Source organism: Oncorhynchus kisutch, linkage group LG2 (assembly GCF_002021735.2).
Source record: "Oncorhynchus kisutch isolate 150728-3 linkage group LG2, Okis_V2, whole genome shotgun sequence".
In the NCBI taxonomy this organism is placed as follows: Eukaryota; Metazoa; Chordata; class Actinopteri; order Salmoniformes; family Salmonidae; genus Oncorhynchus; species Oncorhynchus kisutch.
The window spans coordinates 46,095,140-46,120,639 of record NC_034175.2 but is presented as its reverse complement, the minus strand read 5'-3'; the positions used below and the strand labels follow the sequence as shown (position 1 = coordinate 46,120,639).

Here is a 25,500-nt window from a genome sequence, read left to right as displayed (position 1 = left end):
TAATATTTGAGATTCTTCAAAGTAGCCACCCTTTGCCTTGATGACAGCTTTGCACACTCTTGGCATTCTCTCAACCAGCTTCATGCAATGCATTTCAATTAACAGGTGTGCCTTGTTATAAGTTAATTTGTGGAATTTCTTTCTTTCTTAATGCGTTTGAGCCAATCAGTTGTGTTGTGACAAGGTAAGGGTGGTATACAGAAGATAGCCCTATTTGGTAAAAGACTAAAATATTATGGCAAGAACAGCTCAAATAAGCAAAGAGAAACGACAGTCCATCATTGGTGCTATAATGAAACTGGCTATCATGAGGACTGCCACAGGAAAGGAAGACCCAGTGTTACCTCTGCTGCAGAGGATAAGTTCATTAGAGTTACCAGCCTCAGAAATTGCAGCCCAAATAAACGCTTGACAGAGTTCAGGTAACGGACACATCTCAACAACAGCTGTTCAGAGGAGACTGCGTGAATAAGGCCTTCATAGTCAAATTTCTGTAAAGAAACCACTACTAAAGGACACCAATAAGAAGAAGAAATTTAGCTTGGGCCAAGAAACACAAGCAATGGATGTTAGCCCGATGAAAATCTGTCCTTTGGTCTGATGAGTCCAAATTTGAGATTTTTGGTTCCAACCGCCGTGTGTTTGTGAGAGTTGGTGAACGGATGATTTTCACATGTGTGGTACCCACCGTGAAGCATGGAGGAGGAGGTGTGATGGTGTGGGGGAGCTTTGCTGATGACATTGTCTGTGATTTATTTAGAATTTAAGGCACACTTAACCAGTATGTGTTATTTCATAGTTTTGATATCTTCACTATTATTCTACAATGTAGAAAATAGTAAAACATTAAGAAAAACCCTGGAATGAGTAGGTGTGTCCAAATTTTTGACTGATACTGTATATATATATATTTATATTCTGGACTAATTTCTTTATTCTTTACATTTTGGATTATGTGTGTCTTGTTTTTTATTGCTAGGTATTACTGCACTTTTGGAGCTTGAAACACAAGCATTTTGCTGCACCTGAGATAACATCTGCAAATCTGTATACGTGACCAATAAACATAGATTTTGTTATTATTTTTACTTATTCGATTGAGTAAACAATTCTAAGAGGTAGGGCGATTCTGGAATTGTGTTTGTGTGTTTACGAACGTGTTAAACATTCTTTAAATACACGATAGCAAAGTCATGTCTTTGATACAATGTAATGTAAATGTTAGTTGAACAGCTTGCCCAAACACGTCAAGTTTTCTCCTACTCATTGCTGATTCCCTTGTTTCTCTAGGCACATCACCCTCCCTCAGTTCTGTGTTGGAATAGCAGGTGCATGTTAGAGATTGCATTATTTATTCAGACAGCTTTGCCTACAGAAACTGAATCCCATCAGAAAATATAATGTATTCAGGCTTTAAAAACAGGAATTCAACATTTCTCCTGCTGCTGAAGCTCACTACAGTATATCTTCAGTTCAGGCCCATCCACATGAACTGAGCATGGAGCAGAGGCGCAGTGTTAGATAATGTATTAGACAGAGCTAGAGAGTTGTGATAAAAGTACCTCAGAATAAATAGAAAAAGTTTGACATATACTTCCAATCAGAATTTGTGGTGAAAAGTCAATTCTGTAAAAAGAAATGTAACTTGCCACTTCAATTCCTCTCAAAAGTACTGGCAACAGAAAACTCACAGCTCAGACGTGACACAGTGCCATAACTGAGGCCATTTTCTAAAAAGCAATGATTCTTTGATCTTCTTTCAATCCTCATCTAGAATCGTACGTGGCAGACTTTGATGGCAGAAGCTCCCTGCTCTACCGGTTTAACCAGAAGTCCATGAGCACGGTGAAAGATGTGATCTCACTGCGATTCAAGAGCCGCCAGGCTGAGGGGGTGCTGCTCCATGGAGAGGGTCAGAGGGGCGACTACATCACTCTGGAGCTGCACCGGGGCAGGCTGGCCCTCTACCTCAACCTGGGTGAGTTTGTCACACCGGGGCAAGCTGGCCCTCTACCTCAACCTGAGTGAGTTTGTCACACTAAGGCATGCTGGCTCTCTACCTCAACCTACGTAAGTTGCTGGCCCTGCACCTCAACCTTGCTCACATAGGTCAGGGGTTAGAAGTCAGAGATTAGAGATCATGGGTAACAGAACACACGGCACTCTGGGTAAGTATGGAGGAGTCCTTTGAACCTTAAAAAGAGTCAGGGAAGCAGTCTGGATGTTTGTATTCTACTCCCCTTCCAATTACCACTGCACCTGAGCTCCATTTACTAGCTGAACTCAGACTGTTAAGGATCCACATTGTGAGCAGTTGAGCTGGGAAAGATAATTCTTAAAGGACAACTGCACTTCCTGATTTGGCCTCATTTTCGTCAATGCTCATTAACTTCTTGCGTCGAGCCATCCCGGATCCGGGATCGTGAATACAGCCTCAAGCTCATTACCATAACGCAACGTTAACTATTCATGAAAATCGCAAATGAAATGAAATTAATATGCTAGCTCTCAAGTTTAGCCTTTTGTTAACAACACTGTCATCTAAGATTTTCAAAATATGCTTCTCAACCATAGAAAAACAAGCATTTGTGTAACAGCTAGCCCAGCTAGCGTAGCATTTAGTGTTAGCATTAGCAGGCAACATTTTCACAAAAACCAGAAAATCATTCAAATAAAATCATTACCTTTGAAGAACTTCAGATGTTTTCAATGAGGAGACTCTCAGTTAGATAGCAAATGCTCAGTTTTTCCTGAAAGATTATTTGTTTAGGAGAAATCGCTCCGTTTGGTGCGTCACGTTTAGCTACGAAAAAAACCTGTATCCAGGAGTGTAATTATCCCCGCAGCTCATTAGCATAACACAACGTTAACTATTCATGAAAATCGCAAATGAAATGAAATTAATATGCTAGCTCTCAAGCTTAGCCTTTTGTTAACAACACTGTCATCTTAGATTTTCAAAATATGCTTCTCAACCATAGCAAAACAAGCATTTGTGTAACAGCTAGCCCAGCTAGCGTAGCATTTAGCGTTAGCATTAGCAGGCAACATTTTCACAAAAAACAGAAAATCATTCAAATAAAATCATTACCTTTGAAGAACTTCAGATGTTTTCAATGAGGAGACTCTCAGTTAGATAGCAAATGCTCAGTTTTTCCTGAAAGATGATTTGTTTAGGAGAAATTGCTCCGTTTGGTGCGTCACGTTTGGCTACCAAAAAACCCCGAAAATTCAGTCTTCAAAACGCAGAACCTTTTTCAAAATTAACTGCATAATATCGACTGAAACATGGTAAACGTTGTTTAGAATCAATCCTCAAGGTGTTTTTCACATATCTCTTCATGATATATCGTTCGTTGAAAGCCTCCTCTCTCCTCTCAATCACTGGATGACTGCGTGCAGCTTGTAGATTACGCACCAATTTAGACAAAGGACACCGGGCGGACACCTGGTAAATGTAGTCTCTTATGGCCAATCTTCCAATGATATGCCTACAAATACGTCACAATGCTGCAGACACCTTGGAGAAACGATAGGCGCATTCACAGCCATATAAAGAGACAATGGAAAACAGAGCTTCAAAAATTCTGCCCATTTCCTGGTTGAAGTTTCATCTTGGTTTCGCCTGTAGCATGAGTTCTGTGGCAATCACAGATAATATCTTTGCAGTTTTGGAAACCTTAGAGTGTTTTCTTTCCAAAGCTGCCAATTATATGCATAGTCGAGCATCTTTTCGTGACAAAATATTGCGCTTAAAACGGGCACGTTTTTTTATCCATAAATTAAAAGAGCGCCCCCTATATCCAAGAAGTTAAGAAAAGCTTGCTGCCATCACTTAATGCAAATGAGAGTTATCTTAAGGGGTGTGGTTTGATGTGGGTGTGTCTTTGCCATTCTATCAGAACAAACAAGGACAGTAGCTAGCCAGTTCTAGTTGAAATATCACTGAAAGCAAGCTGGCAACATTCATCAAAAATGTTGTCAGGTTTACTTGATTATGAGCTTGTCATAATCAAGCAAAAACATTAGCTAGCAGGGATAAAATAAAATAAATGTAATTCGTCAGATGCTTCGTAAACAACAGGTGTGGACTAACAATGAAATGCTTAATTACGGGCCCTTATATAGAACAAGAAGGCCCGCACACTGTTAAAGCTCCCAATTCACCGCTTTATTGACAACGTTTCGATCCGAAATGGATCTTTGTCAGGGCCCTTTCCCACAATGCAGATAGAAAGAAAATAGAGAAATAATAGAAAAGTTAAATATATTTTTTATTATTTATTATACTTTGCAATATACAAGGGGTAACAGGACCGAGTCGATGTGCATATGTCCTAGGTAATTGAGGTAGATAAGTTCAGTTGAAGTCGGAAGTTTACATACACTTAGGTTGGAGTCATTAAAACACGGTTTTCAACCACTCCACAAATGTCTTTTTAACAAACTATAGTTTGGCAAGTCAGTTAGGACATCTACTTTGTGCATGACACAAGTCATTTTTCCAGCAATTGTTTACAGACAGATTATTTCACTTATAATTAATGTATCACAATTCCAGTGGGTCAGAAGTTTACATACACTAAGTTGACTGTCTTCAAACAGCTTGGAAGATTCCAGAAAATTATGTCATGACTTTAGAAGCTTCTGACATCATTTGAGTCAATTGGAGGTGAACCTGTGACTGTATTTCAAGGCCTACCTTCAAACTCAGTGCCTCTGCTTGACATCATGGGAAAATCAAAAGAAATCAGCCAAGTCCTCAGAAAAAAGACCTCCACAAGTCTGGTTCATCCTTGGGAGCAATTTCAAAATGCCTGAAGGTACCACATTCATCTGTACAACCAATAGTACGCAACTATAAACACCATGGGACCATGCAGCCATCATTCCGCTCAGGAAGGAGATGCGTTCTGTCTCCTAGAAATTAGCGTACTTTGGTGTGAAAAGTGCAAATCAATCCCAGAACAACAGCAAAGGACCATGTGGAGATGCTGGAGGAAACAGGTACAAAGTATCTATATCCACAGTAAAACGAGTCCTATATCGACATACCTTGAAAGGCCGCTCAGCAAGGAAGAAGCCACTGCTCCAAAACCACCATAAAATAGCCAGACTATTGCAACTGCACATGGGGACAAGATCATACTTTTTGGAGAAATGTCCTCTGGTCTGATGAAACAAAAAATAGAACTGTTTGGCCATAATGACTTTCATTATGTTTGGAGGAAGAAGGGGGAGGCTTGCAAGCCGAAGAACACCATCCCAACGATGAAGCACGGGGGTGGCAGAATCATGTTGTGGGGGTGTTTTGCTGCAGGAGGGACTGGTGCACTTCACAAAATAGATGGCTTCATGAGGAAGAACAATTATGTGCATATATTGAAGCTAATCTCAATACATCAGTCAGGAAGTTAAAGCTTGGTCACAAATGAGTCTTCCAAATGGACAATGACCCCAAGCATACTTCCAAAGTTGTGGCAAAATGGCTAAAGGACAAATACGTCCAGGTATTTCAGTGGCCATCACAAAGCCAAGGAGGCCTATAAACCTGACTCAGTTACACCAGCTCTGTCAGGAGGAATGTGCCAAAATTCACCCACCTCTTTGTGGAAAGCTTGTGGAAGGGTACCCGAAATGATTGACCCAAGTTAAACAATTTAAAGGCAATGCTACCAAATACTAATTGAGTGTATGTAAACGTCTGAACCACTGGGAATGTGATGAAAGGAATCAAAGCTGAAATAAATCACTCTACTATTATTCTGACATTTCACATTCTTAAAATAAAGTGGTGATCCTATCTGACCTAAGACAGGGAAATTCTACTAGGATTAAATATCTGGAATTGTGAAAATCTGAGTTTAAGTGTATTTGGCTAAGGGGTATGTAATCTTCCGACTTCAACTATACGTACTGTATAACTAGGAATAAAGTGACAAATAGCAAACTGTAGCATCAGGGTATGTGATGAGTCAAAAAGGTTAGTGAAAAAGGTTTAATGCAGATAGTTCGGGTAGCTATTTGGTTAACAATTTAACTAACTATTTAGTGGTCATGGCTTGGGGGGAGAAGCTGTTCAAGGTCCTGTTGGTTCCAGACTTGTCATGCGGTAGCAGTGTCACCTCTACTCCCACTCCTCCCCTCCGGCGTTTGGCGATGCCGGCATACTATCTACCGGTCCTGGTATCCATCATTACGTGCACCTGCAAGTCATCATCAGACACACCTGGACTCCATTACCTCACTTATTACCTCCCCTATATCTGGCACTCCCTTTGGGTCTTTCCTTAGGTTCTTTCTGAAAGTATTCACTCCTCTAGACATTTTGTTGTGTTACAGCCTGAATTCAAAATTGATTACATTCAGATTTTTGGTCACTGTCCTATTCAAAATACCCCATAATGTCAAAGTGGAATTATGTTTTCAGATATTTTTACAAATTAATTAAAAGTGAAAAGCTGAAAAGTCTTGAATCATCAGTATTCAACCCCTTTGTTAAGGCAAGCATAAATAAGTTCAGGAGTAGATATTTGCTTAACAAGTCACATAATATTTGCACGAACTCACTCAGTGTGCAATAATAGTGTTTGACATGATTTTTGAATGACTACCTCATCTCTGTATCCACATATACAATTATCTGTAAGTTGGCCAGTGAATTTCAAACACCATCCCAACGATGAAGCACGGGGGTGGCAGAATCATGTTGTGGGGGTGTTTTGCTGCAGGAGGGACTGGTGCACTTCACAAAATAGATGGCTTCATGAGGAAGAACAATTATGTGCATATATTGAAGCTAATCTCAAGACATCAGTCAGGAAGTTTCTTTCTGAAAGTATTCACTCCTCTAGACATTTGGTTGTGTTACAGCCTGAATTCAGTCACAAAGACCAGAGAGGTTTCCAATGGTTAAAAACAGACATTGAATATCCCTTTGAGCATGGTGAAGTTATTCATTACAATTTGAATGGTGTATCAATACACCAAGTTACTACAAAGATACAGGCATCCTTCCCAACTCAGTTGCCAGAGAGGAAGGAAACTGGAAAATCAGAGATTTCACCATGAAGCCAATAGTGACTTTAAAACAGTTGCAGAGTTTAACGGCTGTGATAGGAGGAAACTGAGGATGGATCATCAAGATTGTAGTTACTCCACAATACTAATCTAATTGACATAGTGAAAAGAAGGAAGCCTGTACAGAATAAAGCCTGTACCTTTTGTACTGAATACAAATCAAATCAATCAAATCAAATTATATTTGTCACATACACATGGTTAGCAGATGTTAATGTGAGTGTAGCGAAATGCTTGTGCTTCTAGTTCCGACAATGCAGTAATAACCATCGAGTAATCTAATCTAACAATTCCAAAACTACTACCTTATACACACAAGTGTAAAGGGATAAAGTATATGTACATAAAGATATATGAATGAGTGATGGTACAGAACGGCATAGGCAAGATGCAGTATATGGTATCGAGTACAGTATATACATATGAGATGATTAATGTAGGGTATGTAAACAAAGTGGCATAATTTTAAGTGGCTAGTGATACATGTATTACATAAAGATGCAGTAGATGATAGAGTACAGTATATACATATACATATGAGATGAGTAATGTAGGGTATGTAAACATTATATTAAGTAGCATTGTTTAAAGTGGCTAGTGATATATTTTTTACATCAATTTCCATTATTAAAGTGGCTGGAGTTGAGTCAGTGTGTTGGCAGCAGCCACTCAATGTTAGTGGTGGCTATTTTACAGTCTGATGGCCTTGAGATAGAAGCTGTTTTTTAGTCTCTCGGTCCCTGCTTTAATGCACCTGTACTGACCTCGCCTTCTGGATGATAGCGAGGTGAACAGGCAGTGGCTCGGGTGGTTGTTGTCCTTGATGATCTTTATGGCCTTCCTGTGACATCGGGTGGTGTAGGTGTCCTGGAGGGCAGGTAGTTTTCCCCCGGTGATGCGTTGTGCAGACCTCACTACCCTCTGGAGAGCCTTACGATTGTGGGCAGAGCAGTAGCCGTACCAGGCGGTGATACAGCCCGACAGGATGCTCTCGATTGTGCATCTGTAGAAGTTTGTGAGTGTTTTTGGTGAGAAGCCAGATTTCTTAAGCCTCCTGAGGTTGAAGAGGCGCCGCCGCGCCTTCTTCACGACGCCGTCTGTGTGGGTGGACCATTTCAGCTTGTCCGTGATGTGTACACCGAGGAACTTAAAACGTATTACCCTCTCCACTACTGTCCCGTCGATGTGGATAGGGGGGTGCTCCCTCTGCTGTTTCCTTAAGTCCACAGTCATCTTCTTTGTTTTGTTGACGTTGAGTGTGAGGTTATTTTCCTGAAACCATAGTCCGAGGGCCCTCATCTCCTCCCTGTAGGCCGTCTCGTCGTTGTTGGTAATCAAGCCTACCACTGTAGTGTCGTCTGCAAACTTGATGATTGAGTTGGAGGCGTGCATGGCCATGCAGTCGTGGGTGAACAGGGAGTACAGGAGAGGGCTCAGAACGCACCCTTGTGGGGCCTCAGAGTTGAGGATCAGCGGGGTGGAGATGTTGTTACCTACCCTCACCACCTGGGGGGCGGCCCGTCAGGAAGTCCAGTACCCAGTTGCACAGGGCGGGGTCGAGACCCAGGGTCTCGAGCATGATGACGAGTTTGGAGGGTACTATGGTGTTAAATGCTGAGCTGTAGTCGATGAACAGCATTCTCACATAGGTATTCCTCTTGTCCAGATGGGTTAAGGCAGTGTGCAGTGTGGTTGCGATTGCGTCGTCTGTGGACCTATTTGGGCGATAAGCAAATTGGAGTGGGTCTAGGGTGTCAGGTAGGGTGGAGGTGATATGGTCCCTGACTAGTCTCTCAAAGCACGGAAGTGAGTGCTACGGGGCGGTAGTCGTTTAGCTCAGTTACCTTAGCTTTCTTGGGAACAGGGATAATGGTGGCCCTGTTGAAGCATGTGGGAACAGCAGACTGGGATAAGGATTGATTGAATATGTCCGTAAACACACCAGCCAGCTGGTCTGCGCATGCTCTGAGGACGTGGCTGGGGATGCCGTCTGGGCCTGCAGCCTTGCGAGGCTTAACACGATTAAATGTTTTACTCACGTCGGCTGCAGTGAAGGAGAGTCCGCAGGTTTTGGTAGCGGGCCGTGTCAGTGGCACTGTATTGTCCTCAAAGCGGGCAAACAAGTTATTTAGTCTTGTCTGGGAGCAAGACATCCTGGTCCGCGACGTGTTATGTTTGTGTCAAATCTAATACAACACATTACTGAGTACCACTCTCCATATTTTCAAGCATAGTGGTGGCTGCATCATGTTATGGGTATGCTTGTAATTCTTTAGGACGGTGGAGTTTGTCAGAATAAAAAATACATGGAATGGAGCTAAGCACAGTCAAAATCCTATTGGAAAACCTACTTCAGTCTGCTTTCCAACAGACACTGGGAGATGAATTCACCTTTCAGCAGTACAATAACCTAAAACACAATGCCAAATATACACTGTAGTTGCTACCAAAAAGACAGTGAATGTTCCTAAGTGGCCAATTTACAGTTTTGACATAAATCTACTTTAAAAGGTATGGCAACAACTGAAAGAGGTTGTCTAGAAAAGGTCAACAACCAATTTGACTGAGCTTGAAGAATTTTAAAAAGAATAATGGGCAAATGTTGCACAATCCAGGTGTGGAAAGCTCTTAGAGACTTACACAGAAAGACTGTTTACATTCAAAGACATCTGTAATTGTTGCCAAAGGTGCATCTACAAAGTATTGACTCAGGGGTGTGAATACTTATGTAAATTAGATATTTCTGTATTCCATTTCAATTCATATGAGAACATTTCCCAAACATGTTTTCACTTTGTCATTATTGGGTATTGTGTGTTACAACATATTTTGGAATGTTTTTATTCTGTACAGGCTTCATTCACAATGTCTAAAAACATGCCCTAACAAGCAAAAAAGGCTTGCACATAGTGTGGAAAAATTGCTTTTATTTACCTTTGTTTCACAGTAACTTTATGCAGTTACAGCTAACATTTTCTCCAAAATACAATAGAGGCAGGATACTGGTCCACACGATTAAGCATGCATTTAAGGTTGCAAAAAATGACATTCATTTTCAACCAAATGAGCAGCTACTGCCTTTTTGCTTGGAACGGCAGTGTAGATGGGTGAGGGGGAAAAAACGATTTAATCCATTTTGAATTCAGGCAATAACACAAGAAAATGTGGAATACAGTGGCTTGTGAAATAATTCACCCCCCTTGGCATTTTTCCTATTTTGTTGCCATACAACCTGGAATTAAAATAGATTTTTGGAGGGTTTGTATCGTTTGATTTACACAACATGCCAACCACTTTGTAGATGAAAAATATTTTTTATTGTGAAACAAATAAGAAATAAGACAAAAAAACAGAACACTTGAGCGTGCATAACTATTCAACCCCCAAAGGCAATACTTTGTAGAACCACCTTTTGCAGGAATTATAGCTGCATGTCTCTTGGGGTATGTCTTTATAAGCTTGGAACATCTAGCCATTGGGAATTTTGCCCATTCTTCAAGGCAAAACTGCTCCAGCTCCTTCAAGTTGGATGGGTTCCGCTGGTGTATTAAGTCATACCACAGATTCTCAATTGGATTGAAGTCTGGGCTTTGACTAGGCCATTCCAAGACATTTAAATGTTTCCCCTTAAACCACTTGAGTGTTGCTTTAGCAGTCTGCTTAGGCTCATTGTCCTGCTGGAAGGTGAACCTCCATCCCAGTCTCAAATCTCTGGAAGACTGAAACAGGTTTTCCTCACGAATTTCACTGTATTTATCGCCATTCAACATTCCTTCAATTCTGACCAGTTTCCCAGTCCCCGCCGATGAAAAACACCCCCACAGCATGATGCTGCCACCACCATGCTTGACTGTGGGGATGGTGTTCTCGGGGTGATGGGAGGCGTTGGGTTTGCGCCAGACATAGCATTTTCCTTAATGGCCAAAAAGCTACATTTTAGTCTCATCTGATCTCCCACTCTCATCTGATCTGATCTCATCTCCCACATGCCTTTTGGCGAACACCAAACGTGTTGGCTTATTCTTTTCTTTAAGCAATGGCTTTTTTTCTGACCACTCTTCCGTAAAGCCCAACTCTGTGGAGTTAACGGCTTAAAGTGGTCCTATGGACATATACCTATGGACTTATACTTATTATTATTGGACCATGCTGGTCATTTATGAACATTTGAACATCTTGGCCATGTTCTGTTATAATCTCCACCCGGCACAGCCAGAAGAGGGCTGGCCACCCCTCATAGCCTGGTTCCTCTCTAGGTTTCTTCCTAGGTTTTGGCCTTTCTAGGGAGTTTTTCCTAGCCACCGTGCTTCTACACCTGCATTGCTTGCTGTTTGGGGTTTTAGGCTGGGTTTCTGTACAGCACTTTGAGATATCAGCTGATGTACGAAGGGCTATATAAATAAATTTGATTTGATTTGATATACTCCAATCTCCGCTGTGGAGCTTTGCAGCTCCTTCAGGGTTATCTTTGGTCTCTTTGTTGCCTCTCTGATTAATGCCCTCCTTGCCTGGTCTGTGGGTTTTGGTGGGCGGCCCTCTCTTGGCAGGCTTGTTGTGGTGCCATATTCTTTCAATCTTTTAAAAATGGATTTAATGGTGCTCCGTGAGATGTCCAAAGTTTCGGATATTCTTTTATAACCCAACCCTGATCTGTACTTCTCCACAACTTTTTCCCTGACCTGTTTGGAGAGCTCCTTTGTCTTCATGGTGCCGCTTGCTTGGTGGTGCCCCTTGCTTAGTGGTGTTGCAGACTCTGTGGCCTTTCAGAACAGGTGTATATATACTGAGATCATGTGACAGATCATGTGACACTTTGATTGCACACAGGTGGACTTTATTTAACTAATTATGTGACTTCTGAAGGTAATTGGTTGCACCAGATCTTATTTAGGGGGTTCATAGCAAAGGGGGTGAATACATATGCGCGCACCAATTTTCCGTAAATAAATATGTATTTATTTTTTAAACAAGTTATTTTTTTCACATGACCAATTTGGACAATTTTGTGTATGTCCATTACATGAAATCCAAATAAAAATCCATTTCAATTATAGGTTGAAATGCAACAACATAGGAAAAATACCAATGGGGGTGAATACATTCGCAAGCCACTGTAAGACAAGGAGTATGAATACTTTCTAAAGCACTATACTGTTGGTGTTCCTTTTGTCCAAATGGGAAAGGGCAGTGTGGAGTGCAATAGAGATTGCATCATCTGTGGAGCTGTTGGGGCGGTATGTGGATCCAGTGTGTCTGGGATGATGGTGTTGATGTGAGCCATGGCCAGCCTTTCAAAGCATTTGATGGCTATAGATGTGAGTGCTACGGGGCGATAGTCATTTAGACAGGTTACCTTGGCATTCTTGGGCACAGGGACTATGGTGGTCTGCTTGAAACATGTAGGTATAACAATCTGGGTCAGGGAGAGTTTAAAAATGTCAGTGAAGTCACTTGCCAGCTGGTCAGCGCATGCTCTGAGTACACGTCCTGGTAATCCCTGTGGCCCTGCTGCCTTGTGAATGTTAACCTGTTTCACAGTAGAACCACTGGGCCTTGACGGACCCCCCTTCAAGCTAATTATATTCTCACAGTGTAATTAATATATTTAATTTATGCTAATGCAAAAATAATCACTTGGTTGTGTTTATGAAGGCCTTGGGTAACATTAGAATTAGGGTTGGGCGGTATTCAGACTTTCGTATCGTCACATCGTCCTTCTCTCATACCGGCATATACAGTATTACTGGCTTAGTACACGAGGGGGCGCCAAATAACACACAAAAAGCCCATTGTGTTTCTATTATCTGCTAACAAAATGAGCATAAGTAATAGCGAATTTCAATGGAGGCTGCTAGCTAAATATGCTAGGGAGCTCAAATGAAAATAAACAAATTGAAAATATAGGCTATCCAGCTCATGAATTTAGACATAGGTAGGAGCTACCCAATGTCATTTTGGTGAGTTTGTACATTTACAAGTGAATGTGAGAGAAACATTTTGCAACTGAACAAAGTTTTGAGGCTTGCTTGTCTGAAAGACCAGTACTGGCTCTGGAGCAGCATGTGTAGGCTACACGCTCAATCTGTGTTCAGTCATTTGGGCGACAGGCCTGCCTTCTCTGCTTAGAGAAGAGGGGAGAGCTGAAGATGGACCCTGCTCGGGAGAAGAGGGGAGAGGAGAAGATGGGCCAAGAACAGAGAGGAGAAAATACGCAAGGAATTCAAGATAGCATTGGCAGCGGTACAAATAACTAATCCAAAGGGCTTTGACTTCTCAAACATGGCAGAAAACAAACACAATATGATGCCCTGTCACCTTATTAATTCACCAACTTACTTAGATTAACTAGCAAGTTAAATTTAGGGGTCGGGCTAATACAAAATTCTGCGTTTTTCACATAGGGTTAAGTATACAACACATAAGAAATACTTGCTGCATTTTGTAAACACAGATGTAAATAGCTTCTTATTGTAATTTCTGCATGGCATCAAACACATTTCGTGCTTCAGTTGCACTTCTCAACTCAGATGATAATTAAATAACAGGCATTCTATCAGCAGACCTGGCTCTGACTGATGTGTAGATAATTTTCTACTTTTTTTCTTGGTGTAGCCAGCCTACTTTCCTCTGGTAAAATGCTAAATTGACTGAAGCTGGCTACATTCTTTCTATGATAAACATGAGAAATATGGTGGCCATGCATCATTTTTGTAAGCTCATTTACCTGTGTGACTACCAGCCAAACGCAAGTATAAACACCATGGGACCAGGCAGCCATCATACCGCTCAGGAAGGAGACTTATTCTGTCTCCTAGAGATGTACGTACTTTGGTGCGAAAAGTGCAAATCAATCCCAGAACAACAGCAATGGACCTTGTGAAGATGCTGGAGGAAACAGGTACAAAGGTATCTATATCCACAGTAAAACGAGTCCTATATCGACATAACCTGAAAGGTCGCTCAGCAAGGAAAATGTCACTACTCCAAAACCGCCATAAAAAGCCTGACTAATGTTTGTAACTGCACATGGGGACAAAGATCGTACTTTTTGGAGAAATGTCCTCTGGTCTCATGAAACAAAAGTAGAACTGTTTGGCCATAATGACCATCGTTATATTTGGAGGATAAAGGGGGAGGCTTGCAATCCACAGAACACCATCCCAACGATGAAGCACGGGGGTGGCAGCATCATGTTGTGGGGGTGGCAGCATCATGTTGTGGGGGTGCTTCGCTGCATGAGGGACTGGTGCACGTCAGAAAATAGATGGCATCATGAGGGAAGAAAATGATGTGGATATATTAAAGCAACATCTCAAGACATCAGTCAGGAAGTTAAAGCTTGGTCACAATGGGTCTTCCAAATGGACAATGAACCCAAGCATACTCCCAAAGTTGTGGCAAAATTACTTAAGGATAGCAAAGTTAAGGTATTGGATTGGCAATCACAAAGCCCTGACCTCAATCCTATAGAACATTTGTGGACAGAACTGAAAAAGTGTGTGCGAGCAAGAAGGGCTACAAATCTGACTCAGTTACACCAGCTCTGTTAGGAGGAGTGGGACAAAATTCACCCAACTTATTGTGGGAAGCTTGTGAAAGGCTACCTGAAATGTTTGACCCAAGTTAAACAATTTAATGGCAATGCTACCAAATACTAATTGAGTGTATGTAAACTTTTAACCCACTGGGAATGTGATGAAAGATATAAAATCTGAAAGAAATGCTATTTAATTTTTTATATGACCTTTATTTAACCAGGTAGGCTAGTTGAGAACAAGTTCTCATATACAACTGCGACCTGGCCAAGATAAAGCAAAGCAGTGCGACACAAACAACAACACAGAGCTACACATGGAATAAACAAACATACAGTCAATAAAAAGTCTATATATAGTGTGTGCAAATGAGGTGTATAAGGGAGGTAAGGAATACAATATAGCAATTAAGCACTGGAGTGATAGATGTGCAAAAGATGAGTGTGCAAGTAGAGATACTGGAGGGAAAAGAAGCAAAATAGATAAATACCAGTATGGGGATGAGGTAGTTGGATGGGCTATTTACAGATGGGCTATGTACAGGGGCGGTGATCTGTGAGCTGCTCTGACAGCTGGTGCTTAAAGCTAGTGAGGGAGATATGAGTCTCCAGCTTCAGTGATTTTTGCAGTTCGTTCCAGTCATTGGCAGCAGAGAAGTGGAAGGAGGGTGGCCAGTGAAATATACCTTCTGGAGCGTGTGCTATGGGTGGGTGGGTGGGTGACCAGTGAGCTGAGGTAAGGCCAGGGCTCTACCTAGGAAAGACTTATAGATGACCTGGAATGAATGAGCTCTGAAGATAGATGGGAGGCAATCAATTCACATATGGTGTCCAGGGCACAGCTGGGGGCAGAAGGTGGTCTCTAGCAAGCGTCAACTGTGAGAGACTTGTTTCTGGAAAGGTGGATTTTTAAAAGTAGATAGCAACTCCGCCCTCGTTGGCAGTTCTAAATGTTATAGTTAGGGATGGAAATTTCAGGGTTTTTGGTGGTCTTCTTAAGCCAGGATTCAGACACGGCTAGGACATCCGGCTTGGCAGAGTGTGCTAAAGCAGTGAATAAAACAAACTTAGGGAGGAGGCTTCTAATGTTAACATGTATGAAACCAAGGTTTTTATGGTTACAGAAGTCAACAAATGAGAGTGCCTGGGGAATGGGAGTGGAGCTAGGCACTGCAGGACCTGGATTAACCTCTACATCACCAGAGGAACAGAGGAGGAGTAGGAGAAGGGTACGGCTAAAGGCTATAAGAACTGGTCGTCTATTACGTTCGGAACAGAGAGTAAATGGAGCAGGTTTCTGGTCACGGTAGAATAGATTCAAGGCATAATGTACAGACAAAGGTATGGTAGGATGTGAATAGAGTGGAGGTAAATCTATGCATTGTGTGACGATGAGAGAGACATTGTCTGTAGAAACATAATTTAAACCAGGTGAGGTCACCGCATGTGTGGGAGGGGTTAGCTAAGGCGTATTGTGCAGGGCTAGAGGCTCTACAGTGAGATAAGGCAATAATCACTAACCAAAACAGCAATGAACAAGGCATATTGACATTAGGGAGAGGCATGCGTAGCAGAGTGATCATAGGGGTCCAATGAGTAGCTCGGCGGGCTGGATGCACGGCGATTCGGACAGCTAGCAGGCCGCGACTAGCAAGCCAGCAGAAGGGCCTTAGAGGGACGCCGTGATGGAAGAAGTCTGTTGTAGCCCCCTTGTGCTGTTACGTCGGCAGACCAGTCGTGATCAGCAGAGCTCCGTGTGGTAAAAGGGTCCAGGCCAATTGCCAAAATAGGTATAGTGGCCAAAGAAATTGTGCGATGGGCCTCTTCAGCTAACAGTCCGATATGCTCTAGACAGCTAGCGGGCTGTGGATAGCAGATGGGCATTCAGGGTACTTTGCTAGCTAGCTGCGATGATCCAGGTAAAAAGGTTCAGAGCTTGCGGTAGGAATCCGGAGATATTGGAGAAAAATACGTCCGATATGCTCTGGTTTGAATCGCGCTTTGCAGACTGGCAAGAATTGTCCGGGCTAAAGGTTAGCTGATGACCGCTAGTAGTGGCTAGCTGACTACTAGCTAGTAGCTAGTTAGCTCGCTAGCTTCTGTTGGGGGTTCCGGTTAAAAAATAACGAAAATAGCAGATCCATACCACATTGGGTGAGGCGGATTGCAGGAGAGTATGTTGAAGTTGAGGTTAAGAAAAATACTTAAAAAATATATGCGAAGAAAAAATATATAAAAAGATATATACACGGGACACGACAAGACGAAGACAAAGACGTCTGACTGCTACGCCATCTTGGAAGAAGTCTCTCTACCAATCATTCTCTCTACCATTATTCTGACATTTCACATTCTTAAAATAAAGTGGTGATCCTAGCTGACCTAAGACAGGGAATATTTACTAGGATTAAATGTCAGTAATTGTGAAAAACTGAGTTTAAATGTATTTGGCTAAGGTGTATGTAAACTTCCGACTTCAAATGTCGAATGTCAAACTGTAGGTGAAATGAAGAACACAATCTGCTTAATCTCCTAATGTATTGCACAAGTTGACTGCAGATATTTACTTAAAATGTAGTTGCACATATTATGATCATGTAAAGTGTAGGTCGCATGTTCCATGACCTGAAATATAAGATCCCAGAAATGTTCCATATGCACAAAAAGCCAATTTTCTCAAAAAAAATGTGCGCAAATTTGTTTACATCCCTGTTAGGTGAGCACTTCTCCTTTGCCTAGATAATCCATCCACCTGACAGGTGTGGCATATAAAGGGGCGGCAGGGTAGCATAGTGGTTAGAGCATTGGACTAGTAACCCCGAGCTGACAAGGTACAAATCTATCGTTCTGCCCCTGAACAGGCAGTTAACCCACTGTTCCTAGGCCGTGACTTGCCTAGTTAAATAAAGGTAAAATAAAAATAAAAAAAGAGGCTAATTAAAATGCATGATCTTTACACAGGTGCACCTTGTGCTAGGGACAATAAAAGGCCACTCAAGAATGTGCAGTTTTGTCACACAACATAACAATGCCACAGATGTCTCAAGTTTTGAGGAAGCGTGCAATTGGCATGCTCACTGCAGCAATGTTGCCATGTTGCCATGGAATTGAATGTTCATTACTCTACCATAAGCCGCCTCCTCCAATGTCATTTTAGATTCTTTGGCAGTCTGGCCTCACAACCACAGACCACGTGTATGGCATCATGTGGGCGAGTGGTTTGCTGATGTCAACGTTGTGAACAGAGTGCCCCATGGTGGCTGTGGCGTTATGGTATGGGCAGACATAAGCTACTGACAACAAACACAAGTGCATTGTATTGATGGCAATTTGAATGCACAGAGATACTGTGATGAGATCCTGAGGCTCATTGTCGGGCCATTTATCTGCCGCCATCACCTCATGTTTCAGCATGATAATGGCCCCATGTCGCAGGAATCTGTACACAATTCCTGGAAGCTGGAAATTTCCCAGTTCCTCCATGGTCCGCATAATCACCAGACATATCACCCACTGAGCATGTTTGGGATGTTCTGGATCGGCGTGTACCACAGCATGTTCCAGTTCCCGCCAATATCCAGAAACTTCGCACAGCCATTGAAGAGGAGTGAGACAACATTCCACAGACCACAATCAACAGCCTGATCAACACAGCCTGATTATGCACAGAAAATGTGTCGTGCTGCATGGGGGAAATGGTGGTCACACCAGATACCCACTGGTTTTCTGATCTGCGCCCCTACCTTTTTTGTAAGGTACAGTATCTGTGACTATCAGATGTATATCTGTATTCCCAGTCATGTGAAATCCATAGATTAGGGCATAATTTATTTATTTCAACTGACTGATTTCCTTTTGTGTGACTCAGTAAATTATTTATATGGATCTCCCAGTTTCCAGTTTTGAAAGCGGCAGAAGTCATGCTGGATTGACAGCATGGCCAATGTTTATCCTTTTAAGCTTGGAAAAGAGACCCATAAACCCAGAGTTGGACCACACATCCACTCCACTGAATAGCAGGCTAGTGATTGCTTTGCAATGCTTTTAGTTAGCCAATGATTCCTTCCAAGCCACTCATTGTTGAATTTGCGATTTCCAACCTGTTGTGTAATGTTTATGTCCAATGGCCGAGGAGAAGCAATACATTTTATCTATAACTTCTCTTCATAATTTCTCTTCATATGACAAAAATGTAACATGATTTGCCAGTAGATTGCCAACTTGATTCATGATGATGACTGCTAGCTTGCTAGCTAAGATTTTGAAAGTATGATGTTGACTTGATCAGTCCAATCAAAGTTACTGTAGATATAACGTGGTTTGTCGGCATTTAATCTGTGGGCAATGACCTTGAGCCTTCTAGGATGGGCACTTATAATGTAACTATGGTAGCACCCAAGTGGCTTGAATTTTTGAGCTCTTTAGCAATGATGTAGTGTCCCCATGAGTGACAGAACACTGAGCCAATCACGGCAAAACTAGAGAACATTACCAACCCCTATGCTCCGTTTTTTTCACTGGCTACCCCACCACCACAGGAAGCTCTGAGATAGGCTGAAACACCTGCATTTTAGAGCTGCCTTACTAAGAGGCCGTGTTTGTGTGCGGCTTTATTAAGTTAAAGATTTATTTTAATTTTTTTACATTGTTTTGCAAACTGATATGTGACACTTATTAATTGCAAAATAACATGCAAAACAAACTAGCCAGACAGGTGGGGCTCAAAACAGAATGAATGACGGGTCGACACTGGGACACTAGGATTTATTTCCAGTTTCAGTAGCGGTGCGTGGGTAAAATCTCTGAGGAAGCCATGCAAAGCCAGTAAAAAGTACATTTTAGAACCGCTGTTGTGATAATTGCGTTGTTTGCTCTATAACCCATTCGTTCATATGCCATGGTAATATACAGTAAGGCCGTGACAACAAAAAGACACCAGTCTCACAGGGGCGGAATAAATTAAAGTCATAAGTTTGGACACAACTACTCATTCAAGGATTATTCTTTATGTTTACTATATTCTACATTGTAGATGTATAGTGAAGACATCAAAACTATGAAATAACACAAATGGAATCATGTAGTAACCAAAAAAGTGTTTAACAAAATATATTTTAGATTCTTCAAAGTAGCCACCCTTTGCCTTGATGACAGCTTTGCCCAGTCTTGGCCTTCTCTTAACCAGCTTTATGAGGAATGCTTGTACAACAGTCTTAAAGGAGTTCCAACATATGCTGAACACTTGTTGGCTGCTTTTTTTAGTACAGAATGCTCAGATCAAACCCTAACAACACTGGACCAATTGTGCCAGTTGTGATACAGCCTGGAATCAAACCAGGGTCTGTAGTGACACCTCTAGCACTGAGATGCAGTGCCTTAGACAGCTGCGCCACTTGGGAGCCCGAAGACTGAATCAAGGCGGTCGATCACATATTGAACTTTAATCGTCTCAGGCCTGTGGCACAACATATTAATTTATGGTTAGATCAGAATCGTCCTCATAATCATTGGCCTGTACAGAGAATTAAGTTAAAACCACAAGTCCAAATCCCCATCTCCATCCATGGCTTGGGAAAGGGCTGATTTAGCAAGCAAGCTACTGCAGGACATCAACATAAGCAGACCAGAAAGAGACACGTTTTTCTGAAAATTATTTGATTGGTGTGAAGCCAAATTCAAACTGGCCTCCCTTGGTGGACGTTTTGCTGCTCCAGGACAACCCACAGTTGAGCTTAGCTCAACGCTGATTGGCCAATTATTTAATTTTTTAACAAGGGAGACCAAGTGCTTGCTGGCATCAATCAATCAAATAATACGATGACAACATGTTATAATGTTTTGGTCCAGTCAGCATCAGATACAAGGGCTTCACATACTGAGACAGAGGGGCTCTGTTTCCCTCACTCAGATGATTTCGCCGATGAGAGTCAGACACTTCAAATAAAATAAAATTAAATTGTACTTGTCACATACACATAGTTAGCAGATCATTTTGCGGATATAGCAAAATGCTTGTGTTCCTAGCTCCAACAGTGCAGTAATATCTAACAATACACAACAATACACACATCTAAAAGTAAACAATGGCTACAAGGCCCTCCCCCACCCTCCCATCTGCAAAACAGATCATGACTCCATTCTGCTCCTCCCTTCCTATAGGCAGAAACTCAAACAGGAAGTATCTGTGCTAAGGTCTGTTTAATGCTGGTCTGACCAATCGGAATCCATGCTTCAAGACAGTTTTGATCACACGGGCTGGAATATGTTCCGAGTTTCCTCTGAGAATAACATTGACTGAAACACTGACACAGTGACTGAGTTCACCAGGAACTATTGTTCCCACTGTGACAATTAAAACCTATTAAAACCAAAAAACCTGCATAGATGGCAGCATTCGCGCAAAACTGAAAGTGTGAACCTGAACACGACGATGAACACAATGGGAGACAGAGAGCTGGTTTCAAGCGCAGGGCGCAACAGGTGTTTAATGTAAAGGACCACAGGAGGAGGCAGGTAGCTGAGTCCAGGGGCAGGCAGAAGGTCATACACAAGGGGTCCAAAAAGGGAAACAGTACAGGGAGGGAAAAGGCTAGTAACGTAGTCCGAGATATCAGGCAATAGGTAGATAACAGGAAATCCGATAGGACTAAATACAGGCAGGGTATAGGAAAAAGGAGTCGTTAGTGAGGCAGGCAAAAACTATCATACATGGGAGGAGTAAATCAAAGGAAAAGACAGCGCTCCGAAAGACGTGTGTCACAAAACAAACAATACCTCACAGTGATGGGGTGCAAAGAACTGAACTAAATAGTGTGTGATAATGATATACAGGTGTATAGGATCTAGGTGTTTGAGAGTGGGAGCTGGAAAGTGGGCTGGAAAGTGAGCTGCGTTCAGGGGATCTACATATTTGAGGGTGTGAGTTGGAAGCAGATGTTACAGAACCACCGCATTTAACCATGGCAAGGTGATTGGAAATCTGGTCGACTACAAACAGTCTAGTTATGCCCTCCGTAAGGCAATCAAACAGGCAAAATGTCAATACAGAGACTAAGTGGAATCACAATTTAGTGGCTCAGACATGAGACTCCAGACAATCCCATATTTTAAAGGGAGAATCAGCCATGTCGCGAACACAGACGTCTTGCTCCCAGACAAGCTAAACACCTTCTTCGCCCACTTTGAGGATAACAGTGCCGCCGTCGTGGGCCTCTCCCGAGTACTGTGAGCTCTCGTTCTTCGTGGCCAACGTGAGTAAGACATTTAAGTGTGTTAACCCGCTTGCCCAGACGGAATCCCTGGCCGCTTCCTCAGAGCATGCGCAGACCAGCTGGCTGCAGTGTTTAAGTACAAATTCAATCTCTACCTATCCCAGTCTGCTGTTGCCACTTGCTTCAAGATGTCCACCATTGTTCATGTACCCAAGAAAGTGAAGGTAACTGAACTAAATGACTATTGCCCCAATGTCATCATGAAGTGCTTTGAGAGGCTGGTTAAGGATCATATCATACCTTGGCATCCATGAATACATGCCACTGACCATTTTAAGATTATAAATAAAGTAATAGATCAATACAATAGATCAGCCCAACCTGTTCTTCATTCACAATTGGTGATTACATAATTATCATTTGCTTGACTATTGCCCCAATGTCATCATGAAGTGCTTTGAGAGGCTGGTTAAGGATCATATCATACCTTGGCATCCATGAATACATGCCACTGACCATTTTAAGATTATAAATAAAGTAATAGATCAATACAATAGATCAGCCCAACCTGTTCTTCATTCACAATTGGTGATTACATAATTATCATTTGCTTCCCCTCACTCATCAACTCATCCATTCTCTCCTTTCTCCACATCATACTTTACTTTCACTGGTCACCCCCAAAGCCAACTCCTCATTTGGCCGCCTTTCCTTCCAGTTCTCTGCTGCCAATGACTGGAACGAATTGCAAAAATCACTGAAGCTGGAGACTTATATCTCCCTCACTAACTTTAAACATCAGCTGTCAGAGCAGCTTACCGATCATTGCACCTGTGGATAGCCCATCTGTAAATAGCCCACCCAACTACCTCATCCCCATATTGTTATTTTTCCTTTTGCTCCTTTGCACCCCAGTATCTCTACTTGCACATTCATCTTCTGCACATCCATCACTCGTGTTTAATTGCTATATTGTAATTATTTCGACACTATGGGCTATTTATTGCCTTACCTTCCTAATCTTACTACGTTTGCACACACTGTATATAGACTATATAGACTTTTCTGTTGTGTTATTGACTCTACGTTTGTTTATCCAATGTGTAACTCTGTGTTGCTTGTGTCACACTGCTTTGCTTTATCTTGGCCAGGTCGCAGTTGTAAATGAGAACTTGTTCTGGACTATCTGGTTAAATAAAGGTGAAATAAGAAAATGAAAAAATACATTTACTTATTCTGTTGCTATATGTGTGAAAATAGTTTCGGTATAGTTTAAGTTCAGTTTCAAGGCAATTATCGGTGTGATTATCAGCTGGTCACTGCACTTTCAACTGTCGGAAGAAAGAGCGGAACAGGCCCTTGGGAGAAGGAGGGACCAAAGGGGAAAACCATTTTAAAAAATGATCCTCCGTAAACTGGTTATAACTTAAGTTCTGTTGGTGATATTAAGATTCTAACATCAACAGTGTGTGTATAGACTTATTTAGGAAAAGTCAAGGACAGAAGGGAGCATGACAACAAGAAAAAGGCAGAGTAATAATAATAAAAAAATTGTTCAAGGTCTTTTTCACATCGGTTATGGTGAGTGTGATCAGACAGTCATCCGGAACAGCTGGTGATCTCGCGCATGGTTCAATGTTGCTTGCCTCGAAGCAAGCATAGAATATATTTTGCTCGTTTGGTAGGCTCGCGTCACTGGGCAGCTCGCGCCTGTGTTTCTTTTCGTAATCCGTGATAGTTTGTAAGCCCTGCCACATCCAGTGTCAGAGCCAGTGTAGTGGGATTCGATCATAGTTCTGTATTGTCGCTTTGTCTGTTTGATGGTTCTTAGTGCTGTCATCGGTTTGTGTTGGTAGATAGACTGGTAATAGTATGGTTTACAGCTTGTCATGAGATATTCTATCAGGCGAACAGAACCAAGAGACTTCCTTACTATTAAAGATTGCGCACCAGCTGCTGTTAACAAAGAGACACACGCCACCCCCCTTGAGCTTACACTGCCATTCTGTGCTGCCGATACATAGAAAAACCAGCTAGTTGTATATTAACAATATCCTTGTTTAGCCAATTTTCTGAGAAACATAGGATAATACAGTTCTTCAGGTCCCATTGATAGGGTAGTCTCGAACGGAACCCGTCCAGTTTGTTCTCCAGTGATTGTACATTTGCCAATAGAAGAGAGGGTAGTTTCATCAGGGTGCCCGCATTGCCGTCTCTTTCTCTTCCGATTGTCCGGTATTAGGGCCTGGTCCGGAGTGATCAGTATGTCCTGCGCCGCCAACCCTTTGAAGTAGAGATCTTCATTCAAATTGAGAGTAGTGATTGCTGTTCTGATGTCCAGACGCTCTTTTTGTCATAGGAAACGGAGGAAACATTATGTACAAAAAAACACACATAATAGCAGAATTGGTCAGGAGCCCATAAAACGGCCACTATACTTTTCATCGCCATTCTTCAGACCTGTCTTCAGGTGCAACGTTAGCTATGCAAATCTTCCTCTTACATTACACGTCAGGTAGAGGCTATTAATTTAGCTAGTTACATCACAGCATAATAGCCTAGTTTCATTGCAGCATAGCCTGTCAAGTAAGGACATAGCTATAAACCAAATTGAGCTACTTACCAACGACACACCTGTCTCTGGTTTGACAGTTGACAGGCCAAGTAGAAAGTAGTCAGATGTAATCCCTGTCATGGCCGTCTGCTCAAGATTGTGGAACAACTTCATGGAAGCCCATTTTCACTACAGTAGCTATTTTCTGAGAAAGTGCAAGTACTAGCCACACGTCTTATCTGGGGAAGAGGTTCCATTGGGTGGGTTCATTTTGCTTGACCCAGTGCCCAGGGTGGGCAGGGTTTGCTCATTTTTTACATTCTATGTATGAAAATACCCTCAAATTAAAGCTGACCGTTTGCACTTTAACTTCATAGTCATTGTTTGATTTCAAATCCAAACTTTTGGAGTATGGAGCCAATAAATATGGAGGACACTGTAATTCATATCACAGGCCCAATACTACTGTAGAGCTGTTTTTACTTGCACTATATAGCTGGGTTGCCCCGTCCTGTCCCTAAGGGTCCACTGCCCCGCAGCGCCCAAATCCAACATACTCCGCTCAGCTTTAGCATTTTAGTGAAACATTCACTATTGGTTTCAGGTGTGTTTGTCTAAGGCCAGAGTGACAACCAACAGTATGGCAGCCCCCCAGGGCCAGGACTGAGCAGCCCAGCAGCTAGGGATTTCTTAATTAATTAATTAATTAAATAATTATCTCCCCTGACGTGGGCATGTTTTTAATACAGATTCCTTTTCTCATACATTATTCCATATAAGGCATCCAGACCTTATGCTAGTTGCACAGAATTCCTTTAATCATGTAATAAATCAAATTGAGTGATATATAACTTGACATTTCTGCCATCCATTGTGACTTTGTGGAATGATAATCAACCTTCTAATTAATGGCAATGCATTTCTTAGTCGCTATAAACGCTAGGTTAAACAGTTTCTTCTTATAACAGTCTTCAGTATCAACATTTCCAAGCAAACAAAAGCAGGGAGAAGGGAGAATCTGTGGACATGCTGAGATAAGAGCACATACTCCTTGCCAGAATTCATCCAGCCTTCACAAGAGCGTGACATAAGCAGATATGCCCCCTTTTGTGTTTTACACC

At 42.0% G+C, this 25,500-nt stretch overlaps 1 protein-coding gene across 1 annotated transcript in view; it reads left to right on the top strand.

Annotated features, from left to right (window-relative positions):
- LOC109867271 (contactin-associated protein-like 5) overlaps positions 1-25,500 on the top strand; it is a 115,212-nt gene that overhangs the window by 41,416 nt on the left and 48,296 nt on the right. The window contains exon 5 of the mRNA XM_020456332.2: positions 1,775-1,978. Coding sequence (XP_020311921.2) covers positions 1,775-1,978 — 204 coding nt within the window. The remainder of the gene's footprint in view (positions 1-1,774; positions 1,979-25,500) is intronic.